We start from the raw sequence: 22,878 nt of genomic DNA, 5'->3' as shown, positions 1-22,878 counted from the left end.
TCCTGAACCTACCTACAGATTCAGAAATTTCCTCTGTAAAGCTGCCAGCATTTCTTCACACAAAACCATCATGCACCATTTGCATTACTTTAGAATCTACAAGCTCAGGTCATGGATCAGTCCTACACAGATGCAAAGCAAAAAAAGAATATGCTTATACACCAAAATCATGCAACCAGAGTATTAGCCATTACACAGTTTTCAAAAAATTTATTGGCTTAGAGTATCATCCATTGTAGAATTATCATAAAACATTCTTCATATTACAGTCAAACAGGCTTAGAAAGGAGAAATGCCTTCTTCAGATGCAGTGGTTTTTAGTATAGACAGCTAAATAAAATATATGCCATGTAAATTATTTTTTAAAATTGAATGGGAACCACTCCAGTAATTAAACTTTTTGAGAGCTTTCTGTTATAAACATGATATCCTTTGTAACACATATTCCCATTATTAATAAGATAATAACTAACCCTCAAGGCAATAATTTACCCTTCCACACAGAAACCTTGTGTAAAGATACTTCACTGTTACCACACACAAAAACCAAATTAACTTATGAGAAAGCAACAAAGGAAATTTGCATCTTTCAGGCAACTGAATACTAATAGTCATAGAGTAAATTATATTTTAACAAAAATATTCTCAGCAATACATGTGTTTATACACTTTTTTTCTTCACACTTGGGTTTTGTTTCATTTATGTCACTATCTACCTTGCAAGTTTAAAAAAATGTGTAATTTATTCATGACCTCTATTTATTCGCGACCTCTACGTTCTTTCAGACCTCCTAAATTACACAGGTTAAAGAAAAACCAAGTGCTTTTTCTGATAACAGTTAGTGTTAAAACAAACCACACACATTGTATTTCTCTTAGCTAAAGTAATAATTAAAAAAAACCCAAAAAATAAAACACCAACTCAGAACCCAATACTTACTGTACCTTTTTCCAGAATAAACTCTCATAATTAGGCCTGCCACTTTTCCAAGTAGCTGACTATGTATTCCTGCACAGCGGGAGATTTACTCCACAGACATATTAACTTGGACAATAAACAAAGCAGAAATGCCTGACTAGAATTTACAGCTAAATTTAACCATGCATATTGTTAGTAAAATTTGCATATCTGTCTACCAACATTAAGAAAAAATAAAAGTTGAATTTCAATTAATTTAGGCACTGTGTGGCTTTGCAAGAAAAAAAATGAGATTTAAGTTGTAATTTCCATACTTATTGAGACTGTATGTCAAAGGAAATCTGTGCAAAAACCCTCTAGTGCTGCCTTGATGAGATCTGAAAGATAACAGCATACTAATAGTAAGGGATCTTCTCCTTAACAAAGATGGCTTAAAACGGTACCTGTAAAATAGTGCTGAAGGGCCACTGAATTCTAAGAAAATATTTGCAGCATCTCTTATCTCTCTGTCCTTCAACTACAAAATACACAAGACAGATCAATCAGCATGGGCTGCTTACAATTAAAGATGTTAGAAACAGTCACTGACGTTTTTTCATTGATTTTTTTTGTCATTACACTTCATTGCCACTAACCCTTCAAAGCCATGAGCTATCAGTAGCAAATATTCCTCTTCTCTTTTTTGATTTTTGTCTCTTTCCACAGCATTTGTGACACCTGCAGTTCTTAGAAATTGATTTAAAGGAATTAGGGTTTCTAATTCTTTTAAAACTAAGTTACCTTACCTGGGTCTGCCTATCCACAAAACTTTGACACTGGGATGCAGTTGTGCCAGCATAAAATATTTCAGATCAGCACAAATACTTTCAAAATGAACACAGAAAGTTATACTACTTTGAGATACTTTTTCAGTTGGTTGCTTCCTTCTTCTTCTTCTTCTTCTTCTTCTTCTTCTTCTTCTTCTTCTTCTTCTTCTTCTTCTTCTCCTCCTCCTCCAATACTATATTTACTGTTATTGTTATTATTATTACTGTTTTTTTAAAAAAACACTGAAGCAGTGAATTTCTACTGGTAAAACTCTCTTATTAAATTATGAAAATGTTCACAGTACTACAGTGTGTACTTTATAGGTTCTATACTTGCATTTGCTGTGGGCAGAATTTCAAGGGCACCTGTAATCTATGCTCAGGTTTTTAGAGTTGGCTAAAGACAACTCAGATATTCCTCACTGAGACAATGGAGCAGGAATAAATGGCATTCTGGCAAAAGTGAGGAACTTGGTCATTGGTTTAAGACATTACCTACAGTTGACTGAGCAAATGAGTAGCCTGCTCTTTCTTTTCTTAGGTGTCAGATGAAACAAACACAAACATTAACACCAGAATGACAAGATTTCTAACACTCTAGTGAGATGCACAGATCAGCTGTGCGCCTCCCAAAGCACTTTAAGCATACCTTGTTGACTCGGGCAGGAGATCTCTGAATCATGCTTCTGAATTTTACCTGCAAATATAAATACAACTTTTTTATTTTCTAATAAACAAGTTGTGCTGTGAGAGAGTGCACTAAAACCACAAGCTCTAGCATTCAGACTGTGGCTATGAACAGCTTTATCTTGTCACAAGGTCTAACTGGGGTTGATGAAACTAGAATAGTATGCTTCCCTACAGATTACACCCTTGTGAGACCCAGGCATTGCACCATTACATCAGATTTTTTTGCAAAATGTTGCATTCAGATATTGTGTGGAGGACTAATTTTACTCTGCAAAAGTGGAATGAAAACTAGCTAAATAATCTCAGCCATACAGAGCATTTACCTGGAAGTCACCAACAAGTTATGTGCATTCTGGTCCAATCATAGCAAATCAAAAAACTTCAAGAAAATGTGACTTCCAATGAAGGAACCTCGAAATGCTGACAGCTCACTGGGATATGCTCAGGACACTGAAGTCAATGGGAATCAAGGTCCACAATTCTGCAAATACAAATTGTTAAGTAGGAAACCAAGCCAGAATGAGGCACTGAAATGAATGAGTTAAAGATCAATTCACTTAAAGACTGTGTGTACATGGTCACCTCATGGGGGCCATCACCAGGAAGACAAGAGATCTTCTTAGAAGAACTGGCTCTACCTGAGGCCAATTAACAGATATGCTGACTGTAAATAAAAGCAGGAGGTGGTAAACGGAAAAGAACAGGAAGTCTGATGGGACTCCCAACTGATGCTGTGTGTCAATAAACGTCAGTTGAAACTTAGGTGCTGCTTTTGTGCTCTCTAATGGAAATCATGATTATCACATTATTCAGTAACTCAACCTAATCTCCATGTGTCATACTAGGGACGATATTTTCGATCAGTTCTACATCTGTTGATTACAAAACCAAGCACGTTGAAGTTATTTTGTTTTACATGCAGAATGAAGCAGCTTATTTAAAAGTGCGAATTATGATATTTCACTTTACTATCCATAAAACTAATGACTATTTCTTATGCCCCAATCCAAATTAGGAAGTCTCATAAAAATACTGTGTGTTTCTAAAACACCAGTGAGATAGCACAAGCAGCTATATGAAACAGAGAGGAGCCTGATATACACAATGGCAATTAGGCTTCTTAAGCACAGAAACACTTTCACAATTAACCCTGATAATTTCCTAAACCTGTAGAAGATATATCCCTTGATTCTCTTGAGTTTTGACACGAGACTCTTTGTATGTATTTTACCATAGCATTTTTCTTCACTGACTCATTAACAAATTTTCTGCCAGTAAAAGGTTACCTGTAAGAAAATCACTCTTCATAGTACTGAACATTGAAAAGATTGTGATATTTACTGTCCATTCTCTGCCCTACATCCTTAGAAGTTAACTTCCACTGCAAGATGGATTTTATTTATTGCTTCCCAATTCTCTCTCCCATTTAAAGACCTTTTCTGATGACAAATCTCTTCTCAAGCAAGTAGACATCTTAAAGCAACCAGGATCACTGACACAAGGACAGACTATTTTGCATGAGAGTGTTTTGCAGGATGTAATCTTCTCTTTTCCTTGAAGTTTAAGTACTTATTACCTATGACTTAAATGAAAGAAATTTAATAGTCTCAGTGCAATTACCTGTGAACACATATTTATTCCACACCCAAATACCTCCCACAATTCTTCCACTTTCAAAAGAGTGGACAGATTTGGCAACTCTACTTGCTCCTCACTTCTTGATACTATCATTTAGATTCAGATTAAGGCATACAAATTACGTGAGACAGGGTGCATTATTCTCACTGTTCTTGATACACTTTGGAGACAGCACTACAATCTCTCCTTTCAATTCACAAAATTTCTAAATTCATTTTAGAAGTATTTACATATTTTCACTGAATTTTTAGGAAAAGATGGATATGATTTTTTTTTGCTACTTCTTCTAATTCATGAATTCTAAAGTACCAAAATTTCTTCCATATACAATGACTGAAGTAAAGCTAATTGACTGTGTAGCACTAGTCTTCAAAAAGTATTTGGATTCCACACATGAAGAGCTGGGAAGTGGTACCATAGGATCTCACTCATACTTTAGTACTGTGCTTTCCTTTCTCCACCCTCTTTCCTGCCACAATTTTGGTATTACAATGATGAATCTCCTTCTTAACAATACTCAAGTAATTTTTTCATTTCAAACATTGTCCGGCCATTACCTTTTCTTGCAAATATTTAATTAAAATAGTTCTAAATAATAACAGGGAAATTACTGGTCATCTGCTGACAATGTATTATAATCAAATTCAGCTGACAGAAATTTGAAGGAAAAACATATATCCTGTCAGGAAAAGAAATCAAGGAGATCCCATCTATTTGGTCAATACAGTTACCAAGTAAACTTAAGTACACAGGAGCAAAACTAGCCATATCTACTCTCAGGTAACTGTAAAAGTTCTGAAGACCTTATTAAAAATATAGAAAAAAATCAGCTGCTCTTTTACAAACCTAAGCATATGCTCATTTAGAGATTTGATTTTCAATTCCTGTGAAGGCTAAAAAAGCATAGTATTACTTAGCAGTCATAAAGCAATCTAAATTAAATCGCCATGAAAACAAAGTAAAAAATATCTGGAAAGAGATTTCAGTAAGAGTGCTAAGATGCAAAATTAGCAATAAAGAGTAGCAACCAACTTTTGCTTAAGAAACACCACATGTTGCCAGTTGCTGATACATTCTGGCTACAAACTGCATTCTAACACTGAACTAATGACAGAACATAACACATACTAAAACTAATGAGTTCATATTAACAGTTTTCCTCTCTGAATTTCAATATTCACTTCGTTTTCTTTTATTGTCTTAATAAAGTCCAGTGAACTGTGAAGGAGTCTTACACTATGTTCCACCCACCAACTTTGGAAGAACACCCAAAAAGTATTACAGTTGTATTTAAGACATGATAGTAGCAAATTCTTACTGCTACAAGAAGAACTTGAAAGAGAAACAGAAGCTGCAAAGCAAATTAAAAAAAAAATTCACAACAGAAAGCCTGAGATTCCAGAATCGCAACCTGTTCAGACAATTCTATGAAATTCTCTATCTCCATGCTTATATCTTCTGTGATTAGCTTTCAGTTGTCTTGGAGGGGGGAGTTTCATTTCTGATAATTTTGCTGAGTTCTAGATTGCCAAAGCCCACACTTACTCATTTATCAGTTTATTTCTCCTTACTCAAGGATGACTATGCCAATTCAAATTAAAGGTCTGCTTAGCTCAGCATCCCAATTCCAAAAGTAGCCACAAGTCAGAGCAGGGAGCATAAGCAAAGAAATCAAATACAGTATTTTTCCAGAATAACTCCCAAGCCTTCAACTATATTCCACTCATGAATTCCTCAAACTGATGTGATTTACCTGTTTAGCTTGCTCAATGGGTCCTCTCTTTCAAGCAGTTAGGCTACTACCCCTTAAACTCCCATATACCGTTTGCATCCACAACATCCCAACGGAAGGCTACTTTGGGCAAAGAACTAAGAACTGTATCGCAGTGATGCTGTTTTGTGCATATTCAGTGCTACAGCTAGTCACATGTGCTTATTAAAATCCAGCCAAAATAAAAAAGCAAGATTGATACACCCCTAGAAAGAAACTTCAAGTCTGCACACATCCCAGCAAGTTGAGTCCAGTGGGAACTAGCATTCTGAGCGCAGTAAAATGCTGCAACAGCAAGAATTATAACAAGGTTGAACATAGCTGGAAAAGCAGGCGGATGTCATGAGTGAAAAAACAGACACCCTAACCAAAGCAGCAAAAAGTCTCTGCGAGTCTCTGTCAGTCCAACAACTGAATTTTGATCTGAGGAGGTTAAATATAGGGCTTCTTGAAAATTTCCACTGCATCTACTTTTGATGGGAAATGAGGCTTTCAGCTAAATACTTTTTGGTTGGACTTTTTTTTTTTGGCATGTCTAAGAATGTGCTTCTGCAAATACACTTTTCTTACCAAAAAGCCAAACTTACAGACCAAAACATTTTGATTGGAAACAAAAGATGTTATCCCCAAATGCTAGTGATCTGTGGCTTACCTGCTTTATGTGGCAGATCTCCTCTATCAACTAGACTTAACCATTTAAATGACAACTCCCATAACAGATCACTTCGAGGCATTCCCTGGTTCCAGTACCACCTTCAAAGAGGTGTCAAAAGTGGCAGGCAACCTCAGCCTTGCAGAATAGGACTAGCAGACATCCAGATTATAATGATGGAGGAGGACTACAGTAATATTTTTCAAATCAAGAAGTTTTAATTTTCAGACAAAGCCTTCACATCCTCTGAATTCTGTCAAAACATGTAGTTTTTCCTGGAAAGTTAAGACAAAAATGCAAAAAGCTTCGTATTTTTTATCAAAAATTAATGCAGAAAATTTCATGAGTCAAGCAAGGTCTTATTCATTAATTTGCAGATTCAAACCTGACATCTGTATCCATCCGTAACAAATCAGAAAAGCTTTGAACAGCAGTAAAGTGTTTCAAAATTTCTATAGCAATCCTGTTAGCAGGACTGTTCAAAAGCCAAGGAGCTAAAACCAAGCAAAACCAATAAGGTCTCATTAAATGGGATAACTTAATGAATGAGCCCTAAGTTAGAAACTAGAACCAGCCTAACTTAGAAAAGCACAAGATGAAGTTAAGATTCAAACAATGGCTACACTTCCTAGGTAAGTAATCTCTAATTAAAAAAAAAAAAAATCAACATAGCAAAATTGGCAAAGTGGCCAGAAATTGAGATATTCCCTTCCCCTTCAGGGCTTCCTAATTCACACAAAGGAATACATATCATAAGGCTAATGCAATAAAAAGTGAGAGTAACAGCTATACCATTAAGGCTGTTATCCACCTCTTTTCTTGCAACCCCACAATCGACTGAAAGAACTGAAAGCCTCTAATCGAGAAACGGGCCCTGACCAGACCAAGACAGCAAAGTACCCAACCAAAACTAGCAGGGACAATGTTGGACCTAAATTTCTAATGCCCATCACTTCCCTTGTGACTGTTCCCTGCCATTAAACTGCGTCCCCATGCCTCAAAGGCAGAATGAATGTATATACAAAATACAAAAAATTAATCAAGACTGTATCTTTTGTAACACTTTTGTGAGCCCACAAAAGACAACTGCAAAAAAAAATCTCATATTTTCTTTTCCCCCACTCTACACAGAGAGGACTATTACTGTCATCATTAGAACCTACTAAGAACCAAGAAAATGCAACAGGAGTGGAAAAGGAGTATCCTTATTAAAAATTCAGCAGGTAAAATGAAAGGAAGGATATTTTGCTGTTACAGTGAAATTCCTCTCAACGTTTGGCTTTTCAATCACACCACTCTTTTACTAAAATAAAGAGATAGTTTTCTAAGAGTGAATTTCTGCTAAGACTAGGCACCTGAGAGTTCCCTATAAGCAGTTCTAAACACTGCCTAATGCTGATTCCCTGCACAGAGTTAAACATCTTCGACTGTCTCATGTTCTAAAGTGAAAAGTGCTAACACGACTCATCATTCTCAAGGCAAATTCATCCATCAAAATTAGTGCAAGCCCAAGCCTGCTGCCCTCATTCATATTTGTAATCACCAGCCACTTACGTGTTGTCCCAGCAAAATTAGCATAGTGAAGGATTAGTCAGGATCTAACCTTAGAGTTAAAAAAAAAGCTTAGAATAAGTGAAATACAAAAACAAGTATTCAAAATTAGTCATGAAATATATGTTTGTTATTTCCATTTTAACTCCAGGGCAATGAGTAATTTCACTAAGAATTTCTCAGTGTGATTTTTATCATTCAGTATTTCAAAAATTAATACTGTACCTCCTTCATCAAGAGTGGGGATTGAAAAGAGTGATACTTAAAAAATGTCCAGTTCAAACATGTAAGCAAAAAATTATTCCTTTAAATTATGTTATTAGTGACTTACAAGGTGCAAAAAGTTGTGTCAGAATTTGTGAGCAATTTTGTATTGTTCAAGGATTTAATTACACACATGCCTCTTCAAATTACTTTTATACAAAGTTTCTCTTTCTCATAGCTGGGCTTTATCCTTATCCATGTCTTTCAACACAAAGTGTCATTTTTTCCTTCACTTCCCTTCTTACTCATAAGTGCGTCACCTCACTAATTTCTCATTTAATTTACAGCATGTGAGAGGCCATACACTTAGTACTGTCTCCATATAGTTTACGCAAAAGTTAGTAAGTCAAAGCGGGCTACACTGCCTAACCTTGTCTCTGCATCAACTCAGCCCAGATTAGCCTACCGTGGATGGGGCAACCTTAGCTCAAGGCCTTTCGCATCTACTTCTTTCCTTGTTTACTTCCACCAGGCTGGATCAGCTACTGGAAAGCTGTGCAAAGGCTGGGCTAGATTCTTGCAGGAGTTCCATGGCTTCTTGCTGTGTGGCAACTAAGCTGTTCAACTCTGATTTACAGTATATGAGAGAAAACCCAGCTCTCTGTTGTGGTTCTTTCCTTTTCTCCTGTCAGCCCTAATACTCAGAGTGGATAAGAATTACTTGTGCTATTATCCTGTCTGCTACCACCTAATCCTAATACAGATGCCACAAAGCTAAATAGGTCAAGCAAGTAGATAGAGGCCCCTTAATTCCTCCAGTAGATCTGACATCAAAGACAGACACGTGCACACCATACCATCTTATGGCAAGACTGTAATTTTTATTGGAAGCTGCTCATGACAGATGGCTACGGCCTCAGTCAGGTGTCAATGCAGGAGCATTGCATATCACCAAAAGCTTTGAAGGGGTTTTATATAAACTTGTTAAAAACTCAGGTCTCCAAAACTTAAGACTGGACACTTCCCAACCTGTGCTGAGAGTATCAATGGTGCATGTGTCATTTGACCATATTTGAGCATTAACAACATTTTGATGGAGCATGGAGAGAGAATCACAAATATGAACACAGAAGTCACTGGCGCATTAGAGGTCCGGACAAACTTTGACTTCTAGGAGAGAGTGGTGCATGCGCATACTGTCATATCATGCCCAGACACCAAACTTCTTGCCAGCCTGGAATCCACATAACCTTCCAGAGATTCAAGAGTATATTACATATTCATGTTCTAGCAGTTACCAGAAAGTAAATTACTGGTTACCTGGGACAATCAGAGGAAGGCAACACTACTCACTGTGTCCATACATACCTATGTGGTTAGCAATTTAACTGCATTGATATTTTGTATTATTCTTCAAATATGGTGACAACGAATCAATGGACTGTTCAACTCAGTTCAATTTGCCTTCAAAAGTCACATGACTGATCATGTGCGAAACATCACACCATGAGGCATTACAATCTGTAGCACAGGTAAATGATAAATAAAGCTTGCTAAACAGTGGGCAAAACCTAAAAAATAATAGTAAGGAAAATGAAAAAGATTCCCCTCAAGAACTCTTATTTACTTTCATCATCCTTATAATAAGTATTTTCTTCCATTTCTTCCTGCTGTATTGCTTCACTAATAAGAAATGAGAAAACATACAGTTACACTGAGTGAGCCAATGCACTGCAACCCACTCATCAACTGCAAGAATAAGGGTAAGCCCTTCAATACAGGTTGATCTTGCATTGTCCTCCTGCTAAACTGCTGTTCCCCCTGTCTTCTCATGCTCATTCTGCTGCTCACGCTTCTTCTCTAGCAAAGCCTACACATCCAAAGCAGCCTCAGGAAGAAGTCTAATAGTCTGCTCCTATTTTCTGCTGAAAGTGAACTAGCCACATTCAGGGTCACAACCTACAGCTTCCACTATTGAAACCAACCCTCAGAACACAGCACTGATCCATCACTTTGTCATCCTCCTTTATAGAAGAGAGACAGCAAAGTACTCTTCCAGCAGTCTCTCCTCCTTCTCTGCCACCTGCTCACCGTATTCCAGAAGTAGCTACTGTGCCAGATTGTATTCACTCCATTTTTTCTGCCTGAAGGCTCTCTCACGACCAACAGCAGCATCATGGTTACTGTGCCCATCCACAATCAGATCTGACACCCTCGAAAAGATATAAGCAGAATATTGTTCTTCTCGTCCACAAAATTTCTCATAAATCACAATAAAATCCAGAATGCCTCAGAAGATGTCAATGCTATGTAATTTTTTGTGAAAAGAAAAATAGCTGTAAAAATACAAGATATATATGCACATTGTACTCTCCCATCCATGTTTCTCTGCAGGTTTCAGTGTCAGATTTTTACTCATAGTTTCTGCTTTTCAGACTTGAAGAAGTACAAATCAGTGTGCTCCTTTATATGTATGGACTGCCCATCATGTTGGTCAGTTCTGGGCTACATGTGACACACGAGAGAAAAGGATGGATTGGAGAAAAAAAGTTTCTCTTATTTTTAATTAATACTTTTTAGGGAAAAGCTGAACACAGTAAAATGTCACAACTCTACCCTATGCTATCTACTAACTTGCTTGTAAAAATAGTCTTTCTTCCATTTACCCTGTCCTCAGAAAGTTCCACAGTTTCTAGTTTCATAGCATTGTTCAACGTATCGTCTATGCAAAGTTCCCTATGTCTTGTCGCTAACCACTATTGTGCAGTCTCTGGATAAAACTCCGTGGCCTGCCATAGGAAGAAAATCTGCCTAGACAGCCTCTTCTGGGTTTAATCCATGACATTACTGCTGTCAGTCAAAGCTGCATTCTATCAAGATTATTTGAACAATTTCCATGGACTGAGTTCTTCTTTTCAAACATTTTTACAAAAGCAGCGTTCATTGACCTATCCAATGCAGACAACACCACATTCAGATTTACCAGAGAACAGTAGGTGGGAATTAAAAAGCAATTTTTATAAACTAAACAACTTTATTGTTCAATAAACAAAATACTATTTTAAATTCCAGATTTTATGTGACATTTTTCTTCCCAATTAAAAAAAATTAATAAATCAAGAGCCAATTTACTAATCTTGACGTAAAAAAGCCTTGTAGTTAGCAATACCGGTCAGTGTGATTCACATAATCCCAAATGCAAAGCCTCAGATGCACACAAAAATTAAGCTTATGTTAGAGGGGCCAGTGGCAAACCTAATGTTTGAACAGAAGAGGCATGAATATTTGGGACAACAAAGACTTGTAGAAGTACTAGCTACTTGTTGTCAAACCTATAGGTTTGCAAAAGGTTGTAGTATCCATAATATTCTTGCCAGCTCTATATTTCTGCACAATTTGACGACCAGACATCAGTTTTTAAATCCCTGCAAAAAGTGCTCTAAAATAGTCTGTATTGCTACAGCAAAGCTCAGCTTTTCAGGAAAAAAACCCAACAAAACAAAACAAAAACAGCTGCTGTATTTTCTGGAATAAAAACACAAGCTATTTTAAAGACTTGACCCTTGATTCCTTCATCTCACTACTTCTACTGACTTTGGTGAAGTCTCACAATGGGCTGTGACTCCACAGCCTTGAGCTATCCAGGCTGCTTTTCAGTCTCATAAAGCAAAGCAGCCTCCGCACAGCTGTGCTGTTTTATGTACCTGAAAGACAATTTCAAAAATTATCATGGTCTTACTAGGGAATTTGGATACGCAGCCATTACTAAATTGCCATAAAGTTCCATATTACCGATTCTGTCATTACCGAGTATCTTCAAGACACACGGTATCTTAGTGCTGCATCTCTTTTCATGCTCTAAGAACACTAGAAGGATGCTAAAAATGTAGCCAAGTGTACTGCTGAGAAACTTAGTATTCTCTTATTTCTGGGAGAGTTACAGTGTAATTCTAAACTGCAGCATTTCAGCATGTCTCCTGAGTTTCCTTGCTGAAATATTGCAATGGAAATTTTACAGCATCTGTGTTGCTTTTGGAAGCCATCACCTCACATCTGCTGTCTCTGTAGTGTACAGCTTAAGTTCAGCGTAAAAAGGTGCTTTGTAATAGGCAACAGGAGCCCTGACAGAGGGGTAATTTACAGACTCCCCTCGGCTCTCGGGACCAGCCTCGCTTGGTTTCACATTCTGTGGAGATTTTTAAACAAGGCACTCTTCAAGCAGCGCAGCAGTCACTTCTTAAAATGGAGCATCACATCCAGGGCTGGAAAAAGACTTTTCACACCTCTGTCAGTCACGGAGCGCTCAGCCAGACGATGGATCTTTCATTCCGTTTTCTTCACTGGGCGCTGTTCAATCTCCTAACGCTTTTCAGTAGGTTATTAACTAAACCATCACCAAAACCGGTAAAACTTTCGGGAAAGTTCTGATTTTGACCAGAAGCAACAGTCGGGCTGGTGTCACAGCCCGGGACGAGAAACCCGGACGAGCCCGGCCGTGGTCTGGATGCATAACCTTCGCTCAGGTGGAGCGAGGGGGGCCGCGAGTCGCCGCGGTGCTTACACGGGAAACGCGTTTACCGCCCCATTATTGCCCATTTCCTCCTCACGGGGGGGGGGGGGGGGGAGGGGGGGGATCCCCGCGACCATTTAAACAGAGGGGCGGAGGCGGAGAGGCTCCTGTTAGCACAGCCAACAAACTCGGATCGCTTCGCTGTTTGCCCCGCCGCCGCCTCTCCCCCCGGCCCGGCCCCGCTCCTCCCGCTTCATCACAGGATTTCACGCCGCCACAAGACAAGCCCCGCCGCGCCGCCGGCTCCCCGAGCGGCGTGTTCCCGAGATTACAGTCATTACAGCCCCAGCGTGAGCTCCACACAAGCGCGAAGCCCAACAGCGCGTCAATTAACAAACAAACGCCCCGTCCTGGGCGGACGACAACCCCCCGGGACGGCCCCGCCGCGCGCCAGCCCGCGCGCGCCGCCGCCCCCCTTAAGGTGGTCCGGCCTCGGGTCGCTCCGCCGTCCCTCCGGCTGCTCTCGCTGCGCTGCCGTGCGGGGAGCGTTCGCCTGCGGGGCTGCACCCGCTGCCGGTGCACCCGCTCACCGAGCCGCCTGTTTTATTAAACTCCCTCCCCTGCTCCTTAGTCTTAGCCCAGACACCGAGGACAAGCCCAGCACCGCATGTGCGCGGGCACGGCTGCGCACCGGGCAGCTCCGCGGGGAGCCGGAGGAGCCATGCTGGGTGTCGGCCAAGCCACCGCTCGGTGCCGCCGGGTTCCCAGCGCGTGCGAGGGCATCGCGGTGCGAGGCACCAGCACACGCCGAAAGGAGGTCGGCGTTGGCGCTACTTAGACCGGTGGAGGCTGAACAGCAAACACGCACCCCCGCCTCGGGTCCCAGAGGTTTGCTAGGAAACTCTCTCCAAGCACCCGCGAGCAGCTCCTGAAGTGAACTGAACTTGCCCGGGAACACTTCGAGAGAACAGGAATGCCCACAGCCGCCCCCGCACCGACAGGGCGCGCTCCCCATACAACGCCCCACTTTTCCCTGCAGATGGGAGCCCGACGCCGGTGGAGAAAGCCTCCACCGCCCCCCTCGCGGCTCAGGGGAGCTCGGGAGCGCCAGCCGGGCAGGCGGCTCCACCTTAAGCGGGGCCGGTGCCAGCCCCCCCGCCGAGCGCCGAGCCCCGCCGATTGGCGGCCGATGCGGTGGGGGCGGGGCCCGGCGCGGCGCGCTATAAATATTCATGAGAGCGCGGCGGCCCGAGTGGCGCTGCCGGGGCCGGGGAGCGAGAAGTTACGCGGAGGTGCCGCCGCACTCGCCCCGCGGCTCAGGTGTCGCGATCGCGGCCAGGGCGCCGAGCGAGGAGCGGCCGGCGGCTCGAGGCGGCGCTCGGCACGCGGAGCTACTCCACCGCCCGCCCGGGGTGGTGGGAGCCCGGCGCCGCGGGGGACGGTGCCCGGGGCGCCTCGGCCATCTTGACCGCGCCGAAACTTCTCCGCAGGAGCGGCCACCCGCGCAGCCGAGCCGCGCGAGGAGCGATGCGACGGCGGCTGTGGGGCCTCCCCTGAGCGGCCCCCGCTCCGCCCGGGCTGCCCCTCACCGGGTGCCCGCGGGGCCGCCTCTCCCCCGGGCCACGGAGCCGGCAGCGCTCTCGGAGGGGCAGCGGGGCCGGGGCGGTGCCGCGGCGGGACGGGAGAGGAGCCGGGGCCGCCGCCCCCCGCCGCCGAGCATGGAGTGGAGTTACCTGTTGGAAATAGCTTCGCTGCTCGCCGCGCTGTCCCTGCTGCAGCGCGCAGGGTGCGCCGCCGCCTCGGCCGCCGCCGCCTCCTCCTCCTCCTCGGCCAAGGAGCTGTCGTGCCAGGAGATCACCGTCCCGCTCTGCAAGGGCATCGGCTACAACTACACCTACATGCCCAACCAGTTCAACCACGACACGCAGGACGAGGCCGGGCTGGAGGTGCACCAGTTCTGGCCGCTGGTGGAGATCCAGTGCTCCAGCGACCTGCGGTTCTTCCTGTGCAGCATGTACACCCCCATCTGCCTGGAGGACTACAAGAAGCCGCTGCCGCCCTGCCGCAGCGTCTGCGAGCGGGCCAAGGCCGGCTGCGCCCCGCTCATGCGCCAGTACGGCTTCGCCTGGCCCGATAGGATGCGGTGCGACCGGCTCCCCGAGCAGGGCAGCCCGGACACGCTCTGCATGGACTACAACCGCACGGACCTCACCACGGCCGCGCCGCCGCCCGCCAAGCCCCCGCCCCGCGGCGCCAAGCCCGGCGGCCCCGCCAGGGCGCCCCCAGCCGCTCCGCCGCCGGCCGAGCCCCCGCGCAAGCCGCCGCCGCCCTGCGAGCCGGGCTGCCAGTGCCGGGCGCCCATGGTGTCGGTGTCGAGCGAGCGGCACCCGCTTTACAACCGCGTCAAGACGGGGCAGATCGCCAACTGCGCGCTGCCCTGCCACAACCCCTACTTCAGCCCCGACGAGCGCGCCTTCACCGCCTTCTGGATCGGGCTCTGGTCCGTGCTCTGCTTCCTCTCCACCTTCGCCACCGTCTCCACCTTCCTCATCGATATGGAGCGCTTCAAGTACCCCGAGCGCCCCATCATCTTCCTGGCCGCCTGCTACCTCTTCGTGTCGCTGGGCTACCTGGTGCGGCTGGTGGCGGGGCACGAGAAGGTGGCGTGCAGCGGCGGGGCGGGCGGCGGGCGGCGCGGGGCCCGGCGCGGCGGGGGGCGGGCGGCCGGCGCGGGGGGCGGCCGCGGGGGGGCGCGGGGCGGCGGGCGGCGCGGCCGAGCTGCAGCCGGAGCTGGCGGTGGCCGAGCACGTGCGGTACGAGAGCACCGGCCCGGCGCTCTGCACCGTGGTCTTCCTGCTCGTCTACTTCTTCGGCATGGCCAGCTCCATCTGGTGGGTCATCCTCTCCCTCACCTGGTTCCTCGCCGCCGGCATGAAGTGGGGCAACGAGGCCATCGCCGGCTACGCGCAGTATTTCCACCTGGCGGCCTGGCTGCTCCCCAGCGTCAAGTCCATCGCCGTGCTGGCGCTCAGCTCTGTGGACGGGGACCCCGTGGCCGGCATCTGCTACGTGGGCAACCAGAGCCTGGAGAACCTGCGGGGCTTCGTGCTGGCGCCGCTGCTCATCTACTTGGCCATCGGCTCCATGTTCCTGTTGGCCGGCTTCGTCTCGCTCTTCCGCATCCGCAGCGTCATTAAGCAGCAAGGAGGCCCCACGAAGACCCACAAGCTGGAGAAGCTGATGATACGCCTGGGCCTCTTCACCGTGCTCTACACCGTGCCGGCCGCCAGCGTGGTCGCCTGCCTCTTCTATGAGCAGCACAACCGGCCTCGCTGGGAGGCCACGCACAACTGCCCCTGCCTGCGCGACCAGCAGCCCGACCAGGCCCGTCGCCCTGACTATGCTGTCTTCATGCTGAAGTACTTCATGTGCCTGGTGGTGGGCATCACCTCCGGTGTCTGGGTCTGGTCTGGCAAGACCCTGGAGTCCTGGAGGGCCCTCTGCACCCGCTGCTGCTGGGCCAGCAAAGGTGCTGCTGTGGCTGGGGGCGCAGGGACCGGAGCGGGTGGGCAGGCGGCCATCACCGCAGCAGGAGGACTTGGGGCTGGTGGTGGTGGCTCCCTCTACAGCGATGTCAGCACCGGCCTGACGTGGAGGTCGGGCACCGCCAGCTCTGTCTCCTACCCCAAGCAAATGCCCCTGTCTCAAGTGTGAGGAGGGGGAAAGAGGCCAAAGGTTAGGGAATGAGGGACACTGGCCTGCCTAAAATGCCCCCCCACTGTTTGGTGCCATTAATGAACCCTTAATGGTCCTTATTAGCCGCCGCTTGTATAGAACAATGCAGCTGGCAGAGGCCCCAGGCTCCAGCCCCCTCCTCCTTCCCCTCCATTCATATGCAGGAGCATGTACTTCAAGGAGCCAGCTTATTTGTTTTGCTGGCAGAGGAGGGTAGAGGCTCACCCTTCTCTTGAAGAGGGCAAGGCGCTGCGGCTTCTGATTCACTCTGGACTAACAGCAGCTCTTCACTTGCGGGAGGGAGGGTCTTCCTGCCCCCCCTGCCGGCCCTGAGGTGGGAGTCTGCTAGGACTGCAGGGTTTTTTTGGGATACTGATGACCAGGCAAATGCCTTACAATACAAACTGAATCAAAACATGTCTTAATTATACACCCCAGCTAAATACGGGTTTCCTACATTAAAAGATGTATTTATATAATTATTTGTTACCTTGTACAGATGTGTAAAATATGTATATATCCAAAGGTATACAGTCTGTAAATTTTTTTTTTGTACAAAGGTGTAGAGGCTACCCCTGTAAGAACAAATATGAGTATTCTATTTTGTCAATAAAATGACTTTTGATAAATTACTTTTTCAAGCTTTTCTCCTACTCCTGCCGTGGTTATTCCAACTGCTGTGTTTTTAGGTGGTTCTACAAACTATGAACTGCATTCATACTCCAGTTGTAACTGTCTAATAGATGGCTCCCTCTGTTAAAGCAGGGAGATAGGTAGACACAAGGAAAACAAGTCATTCAACAAGTTGTTCTGAAAAAGTGTTTGCCAAAACTGGGAGGTGCCTTCCCATAGTTCTCTTCTGCTTTTTGAAAGATGACAGTGTCTTTAAACTGAGCCTTTACAAAAGAGTCCTCTCTCATGGCATGTTAAGTATCCTTTGAAAATGGGTGTTATTTTAGGAATGTGCACACACACCTCTCATATCTGTTGTCTACACTTCTGTAAGCACCTGCCTTTCCGGGGATGCATGCTGAAGTGTAAAAGGTTAATGTTTTAAATTCATAGATTATGTACCATGGTGGCATTGCAAGTTGAGATTTGTTAGATCAATCCCTCCTTAAAAGATTAAACTAACATCTTAACCTTTCATACTTAGCTTTTGTATATCAAATATGGTCCTTTTTCAAGAGAAAAGGTATTGTTCTTCTGTCAGGACTAAGCTAATTTATTTGAGCAGAAGGCTGTTGAATTAACAGAAGAATGCTTTGGCAATTGTTGAACTTTTTACCTGTCTGCCCAGTGGCTCAGAACATCATTCCTTTAAGAGGAGCTAAATGAATAGGGTTAATCTGTAGGGAACTTGGTTTCTTTTGAGTTTGGGAAAACTTTGATCTTTTCTCTTAACCAAACGTGATGTATAGTCTGAAGTTTCTTTCCCTGCTGCCTGGTTCCTCTTGTTGCAGACCAATTGGCCACCACGGAGCCTTAAAGTTCTTCAATTAAAGGGACGTGGGACTTTTTTTTTTTTTTATTTTAAGAGGAAGACTTGTAACAGTTAGTGAACACCAGAGGGAAAAGGGAGAACAGCCTTTTAAACAGCTTTTCCCTGCATTGTTAGCCAGACTGCAGGCAGCAAGGCATGGCTTGGAGCATTATAGAAAAGAGCTATGAATGCCCTACAGGTGGTCTGCTCACATAATCTCCCCAATTTAAAACATTTTCCTTTACAGGACAATTGCATTACAAAACTCCCTTCTCTTCTGCTCCTAATTGAACGAAAGAACAACTACAAGATTTTCTTTAAAAAGTGAGTGTCTAAAAAATTTTAAAATCTGTTACTATATTCTAATCTGTTTTTTCTAAAATAGGATTCCTCAGAATACCAAAGTAAAAACTGCATTAGACATTCATTCTATATATTTTTATGCCTTCTGCTAATATTCTATCAAATTAGCAATCATTTAAAAGCAATTGGTTAGGTTGTGTGCTAGCAGTGAAAAGATAGCCCCAGGTCCCTTATTAACCTGTCAATCATGATAAGAGATGGGCAGCTACCCTGCTAATGACACAGATATCAATCATGATTTGTGGGAAAAAACATGTTCCATTGAGCACTGATGTGATTATTGGTGTCCCTTTCAAAGATCCCATAACTTAATAGACTCCCTTACTTCTACAAAGTTACAGGGATCACAAAAAGGATGAATTTAAAATGCCAATCTAACTCCTTGGAGGGAAAATATAATAACTTCTCAAATCCAAAGGACGTTCCATTAGAATTTATGCATGGTGCCTATTTATACACCAATTGACCAGGATCAGAATATCAACGGGCCTTTAATTTGAAAAGGCCACAGTACTTTCCTGTATTGCTGGAAGCATTTTCTTAACAGTTGTTGAAACATTTAAATCAATGTGCCAATTTTCCATGCTGTCGTTGGGGCTGAAGTAGAGGTCTTCTTCCTGCTGGGAAAGCCCCACGGATGGAAGCACAATCACTTCTTCCGATTAAAATCTGTGTTCCTTCCCCTGTAGTGGTTTCTAGCAAGGAAGACTGAGAGAAGGTACAGCCACAACTATTCTGTGAGAATTTATTTAGGTAGGTCTCCCGAAGAGTGCTGACATAGGTTGCTAGTGCTGAGATAAAAGCATTTCTAGTAAAAGATAGGAAATAGCTCTGTAGCTTCACTTGCCCTGGAATGAGCTAAGAGGTGCTGCAGGTGGAATAGTCTCAGAGATAGGTTAGGAAGATGTTTGCTCTGGCCGTGGAAGTGACTGAGTAAGAATGTAAAGGTTAAACAAATAAAACTGAGACAAAATTCAAGTCCCTAGAAACACAGACCTGGGGAAAAGGTGCAGAGCAGGAGTACCCTGGGCACTGCTGCTGGATGTAGGCTCACCCGTGGGCAGGGTCAGCACCCGCACACCCCAGCAGCCACGCCAACTCTAGAGAGCTAGGGGAGAGTTTTGTTATCTCTGATGTGGCTCCATAGCACAACCCGTGTAAGGAGATTTGGAGAGCTGGATAGATGGCAACTAAGAGCGTCCTGCTGGTCACAGGAAGGTCTAAACTGCTTGCTCCATTCAGGAGAGTGCCTAAGCTAGCAGAGAAACATGGTTCAGGATTTTTTTTTTTTTTCTTCTTTTCTAGTAAGCAACATGGCTTTAGAGTGTTCCCGTTCTTTCCAGGACCCCTCCCTGCTTTGCGAGTTCCTGCTTCAAAGGAGATCCTTTCCTGCTGTAACGACTGAATAACGCTGAGGTCTCCAAAGGAGCTGGCCCAGCTGCTAGCGGATCCTTTAAAAAGAGGCAAAGTGGTGCAGGTGTGCTGTGGAGCCCTCAGGAGGGATGCTGCCCCTCCCCTGGGCCCTGCTGCTAAGCTACCTGGAAACGTCCTGTGACCTGCTCCAAAGTTTTCCCTATGCAGGGGGAGCTTCCCTGCAGCTTTGATAATTAATCACAGAAGGGAAGGATCTTCAGACAGGGAGGAACTGGGAGATTCTTATATATTGAACTAATATGAAAGGGGCCAGGCTTTCTCAGAAGGGTATGAAGGCTAAGACTGGCACACAAGGAGTCTTATTTCCTTCTTTCTTGCACAACATTTTAAAATCAAAGTATTGGGGTGCTCACCCATTAGAGTTCTTTGGATGTGCCTGAATGGTCCTTAGAGGTCTCCCTGGAGACAGAGGTACCTGTGTGTGCCCACTACCCATATACTTCACCCCAGCCTAAGAGCCCAGGCTCTTTCTAGAATCACTGGGGCAGACACCTTACTAGACACATGGCGTTTTCTTGTAGGAAAAATCAACAACCTTTTTTAACAAGAAGAAACAAGTACAGGGAGCCAAAGCAGAATGTCCTACTTTAAAAATGAATGAGTATCTGAGAAAGAAATATCAGAGTCCTTGGGATAAACCCAAGTCCACTTTGAAATATGAAAACTCCAATGCAAGCAGGATCACTATGTGATCCCGATGGCTGTGCTCAACATGCTACTTTAACAAGTCCTGTGTGCAGCACAAGAGCCAAACCCAGCCTGCTCAGTAAGTTAACCCTCTTAATCAGTAAAGACATGGAATTTTATATGGGATAGACAGGCCACATAATATGAGGAAACTAGTGATAATGAGTGTTGAAAAACGACAGAAGATGCTTCTGGAGCGAAAGCTCAGCTACAGTCAAGATCACGCTGGAGGAAAGCTCAGTGTGGGCTAGTCAAACCAGCTTGTAGAATCACAACCAGTTTCCAAAGTACCTGTTGCAACCTGCCTGTAGCATGCCCTGCTCCTGCACCCTGTTTCCAGAGCCATACAGCCTGTGTGTCTCTAGGCACATACTTCTTCCATTCACACTCTTTGGACCTGCCCGGCCTCTGGCCCAACAGGGAAGTAAGTGAGGAGTATTCTCTCCCCATTGCCCATACTGGCTATATTTCCTCTCTTTTTGCCTTGCATACCAAAACTACAGTTAAAGAGGCTGGCAAAAAATAATCAGAAGTATGAGCCTTGGAAGAATAAGGAAAGTGATATACATATGATGTTCCAAGGAAGAAATATTAAACAGGGCAGACTCCCTGCATGTGCTCGTGATGAGTTCTAGGCAGCCTTTAAGAGAACTCAATTAAAAATGTTCAAACAGCTTTATTTATTTAAAATTTTGTAAATGCTCATCATTACTGTAATCAGGCATATGAATTTCACTAGTTCAGCAGAAAGAATCACACATTATAAATGCTATGGTGGTATGGAAATAACTAGTGTCTGGTATTAAAATGTGGTGCCATAATCTGAGGTGACTAAGGATAGTCTAATCACTTCGAAATGAGTACCTAAGGTCAAATGCTGAACCAAGGTTTTTGAAGACTGAGATGATACTTTTTCACTCCTACAAGTCCCTTATCTATGATCTCAAAACACTTCACATTCACTCGTGCATTAATAGGCAAATGTCTTCTGGGGAGAAAAAAATAATTGCAGTAATATCCAGGCTAATGAAACTTAAATGACAAGTCTAAGGGAACAACCTTGATTTCCCAACTCTGTTCCGTGGTTTTAATAAAGCTCCATGTTACAAGCAGTTCCTCACATCTCTGCCCTCCCCACCAATTTCCCTCCAACAACTCCCTGAAGGCCACAGTCTCACCTGCGCGGAGTGTGCGCAGCTTCCGGAGCACAGCACCGGTGCTATCACTGTTTTTTCGTAAAACTGGCACACTTAAACACCAATCCCACCCCTGCCTTTACAGCTGATAAACTACCCAAGCCCTTCCACGGGGCCTGTGCGAGAGATGTGATCTTCTTCATCAGGAAGGTGCAAATTGATTGCAGGGAGGTAGACGAAAAGAAACAGACGGTCATGGGGTCATCATCATCATAACCAACCCAAATCTGAGCTATGTGTGCCAAAGGGCTAACGTTAAATCATTGTTTTTGAAAGACTGGAGAAAAATTACTCATTCGTCCAACAATCCAAGGCAAGGAAGTATGGGAAAGAGGGTTTACAACAGTTTTGGAGTTGCGAAATGTGCCGGCGAACCGCGGAAGGGCGGTGGGAGCGGTGCGCAGCGGCGCCGCGGCGGGGCTGCCGCCATCCAGCAGTGCCACCAGCTGGGAGACACTGGGAATGTCACCCGCCCTGGCACGGCACCGCTACCCTGGCGTTTGCAAGCCTTCCCTCACCTTCTGTTCTCTCGCTTGCAGGGCTGTCCCTGCCCCGCGGAGAGAAGGGTCCTTCTTGTAAGGCACAGCCTTCCAAGAAAACAGCACTTCACTCAGAAAGAATCCGGGCAAGTTACTATACATGCCCAAAACTTATAAAGGAGAAAGATGGACTCTCTCGGATTATATCTGTTTGTTCGTTTGGTTTTATTTTAATATGTTGCAAGGGGAAAAAATGGTTCTTTTCCAGTGATTTTTGCTTTAGATGCTTTCATGAATGTTTTAAATGCATTAGGTAGATGTTTTTTCCTCCAAACATTTGTCGTTGCTAAATTAGCCCTAACACTTTTCACAAAGAAATGTGAGCCTCAATTATTTTTTTTTTTCTACTTGGTTTTCTTCCAGAAAATAAACCTACAACCAGAATGTCCCATTTTCATGTCTTCTGAAATTAGAAACAATAATATTCATGCTGTCAACTGACTTGATTAAAAATGTGTGTTAACCTTGATACCTCATCATTTCTTAGTGTTCGAAAACTAAGTGGTCTCTTTCCAGGTAAATCAGAGAACGTAGAAAATCTGAAACAAATGACTGGCTTTGGTTTGCTGTCCAAATGTACAGTGGCAATAAAATTAAATTTGACATTTTGAAAGGGAAGGGGAAATGTTTCCAATCCAGACCCGAACCTGCAGGTTTGGGGCAGCGGGTGTTCTGTACTTTGCTGCTATCGGGCGCTGCA

The 22,878-nt window shown here is 44.4% G+C and overlaps 2 protein-coding genes across 2 annotated transcripts in view; one reads left to right on the top strand and one right to left on the bottom strand.

The window, feature by feature from the left end:
* Window positions 1–2,373: 2,373 nt before the first annotated feature.
* GJD4 (gap junction protein delta 4) overlaps window positions 2,374–22,878 on the bottom strand; it is a 36,424-nt gene continuing 15,919 nt past the window's right edge. Inside the window, exon 4 of the mRNA XM_054058135.1 lies at window positions 2,374–2,422. The gene's annotated coding sequence lies outside the window, so the exon portion shown is untranslated. The remainder of the gene's footprint in view (window positions 2,423–22,878) is intronic.
* FZD8 (frizzled class receptor 8) lies at window positions 13,828–17,108 on the top strand. Its single transcript, XM_054058134.1, is given in 2 exon segments — window positions 13,828–15,422; window positions 15,424–17,108. Coding segments are annotated over 2 exon segments (2,481 nt in total). The 5' UTR covers window positions 13,828–13,973; the 3' UTR covers window positions 16,456–17,108.

The sequence above is a fragment of the Cuculus canorus genome, chromosome 2, assembly GCF_017976375.1.
Source record: "Cuculus canorus isolate bCucCan1 chromosome 2, bCucCan1.pri, whole genome shotgun sequence".
Lineage (NCBI taxonomy): Eukaryota > Metazoa > Chordata > Aves > Cuculiformes > Cuculidae > Cuculus > Cuculus canorus.
The sequence above is the reverse complement of the archived record's forward strand: the minus strand, read 5'-3'. Positions and strand labels throughout refer to the sequence as shown.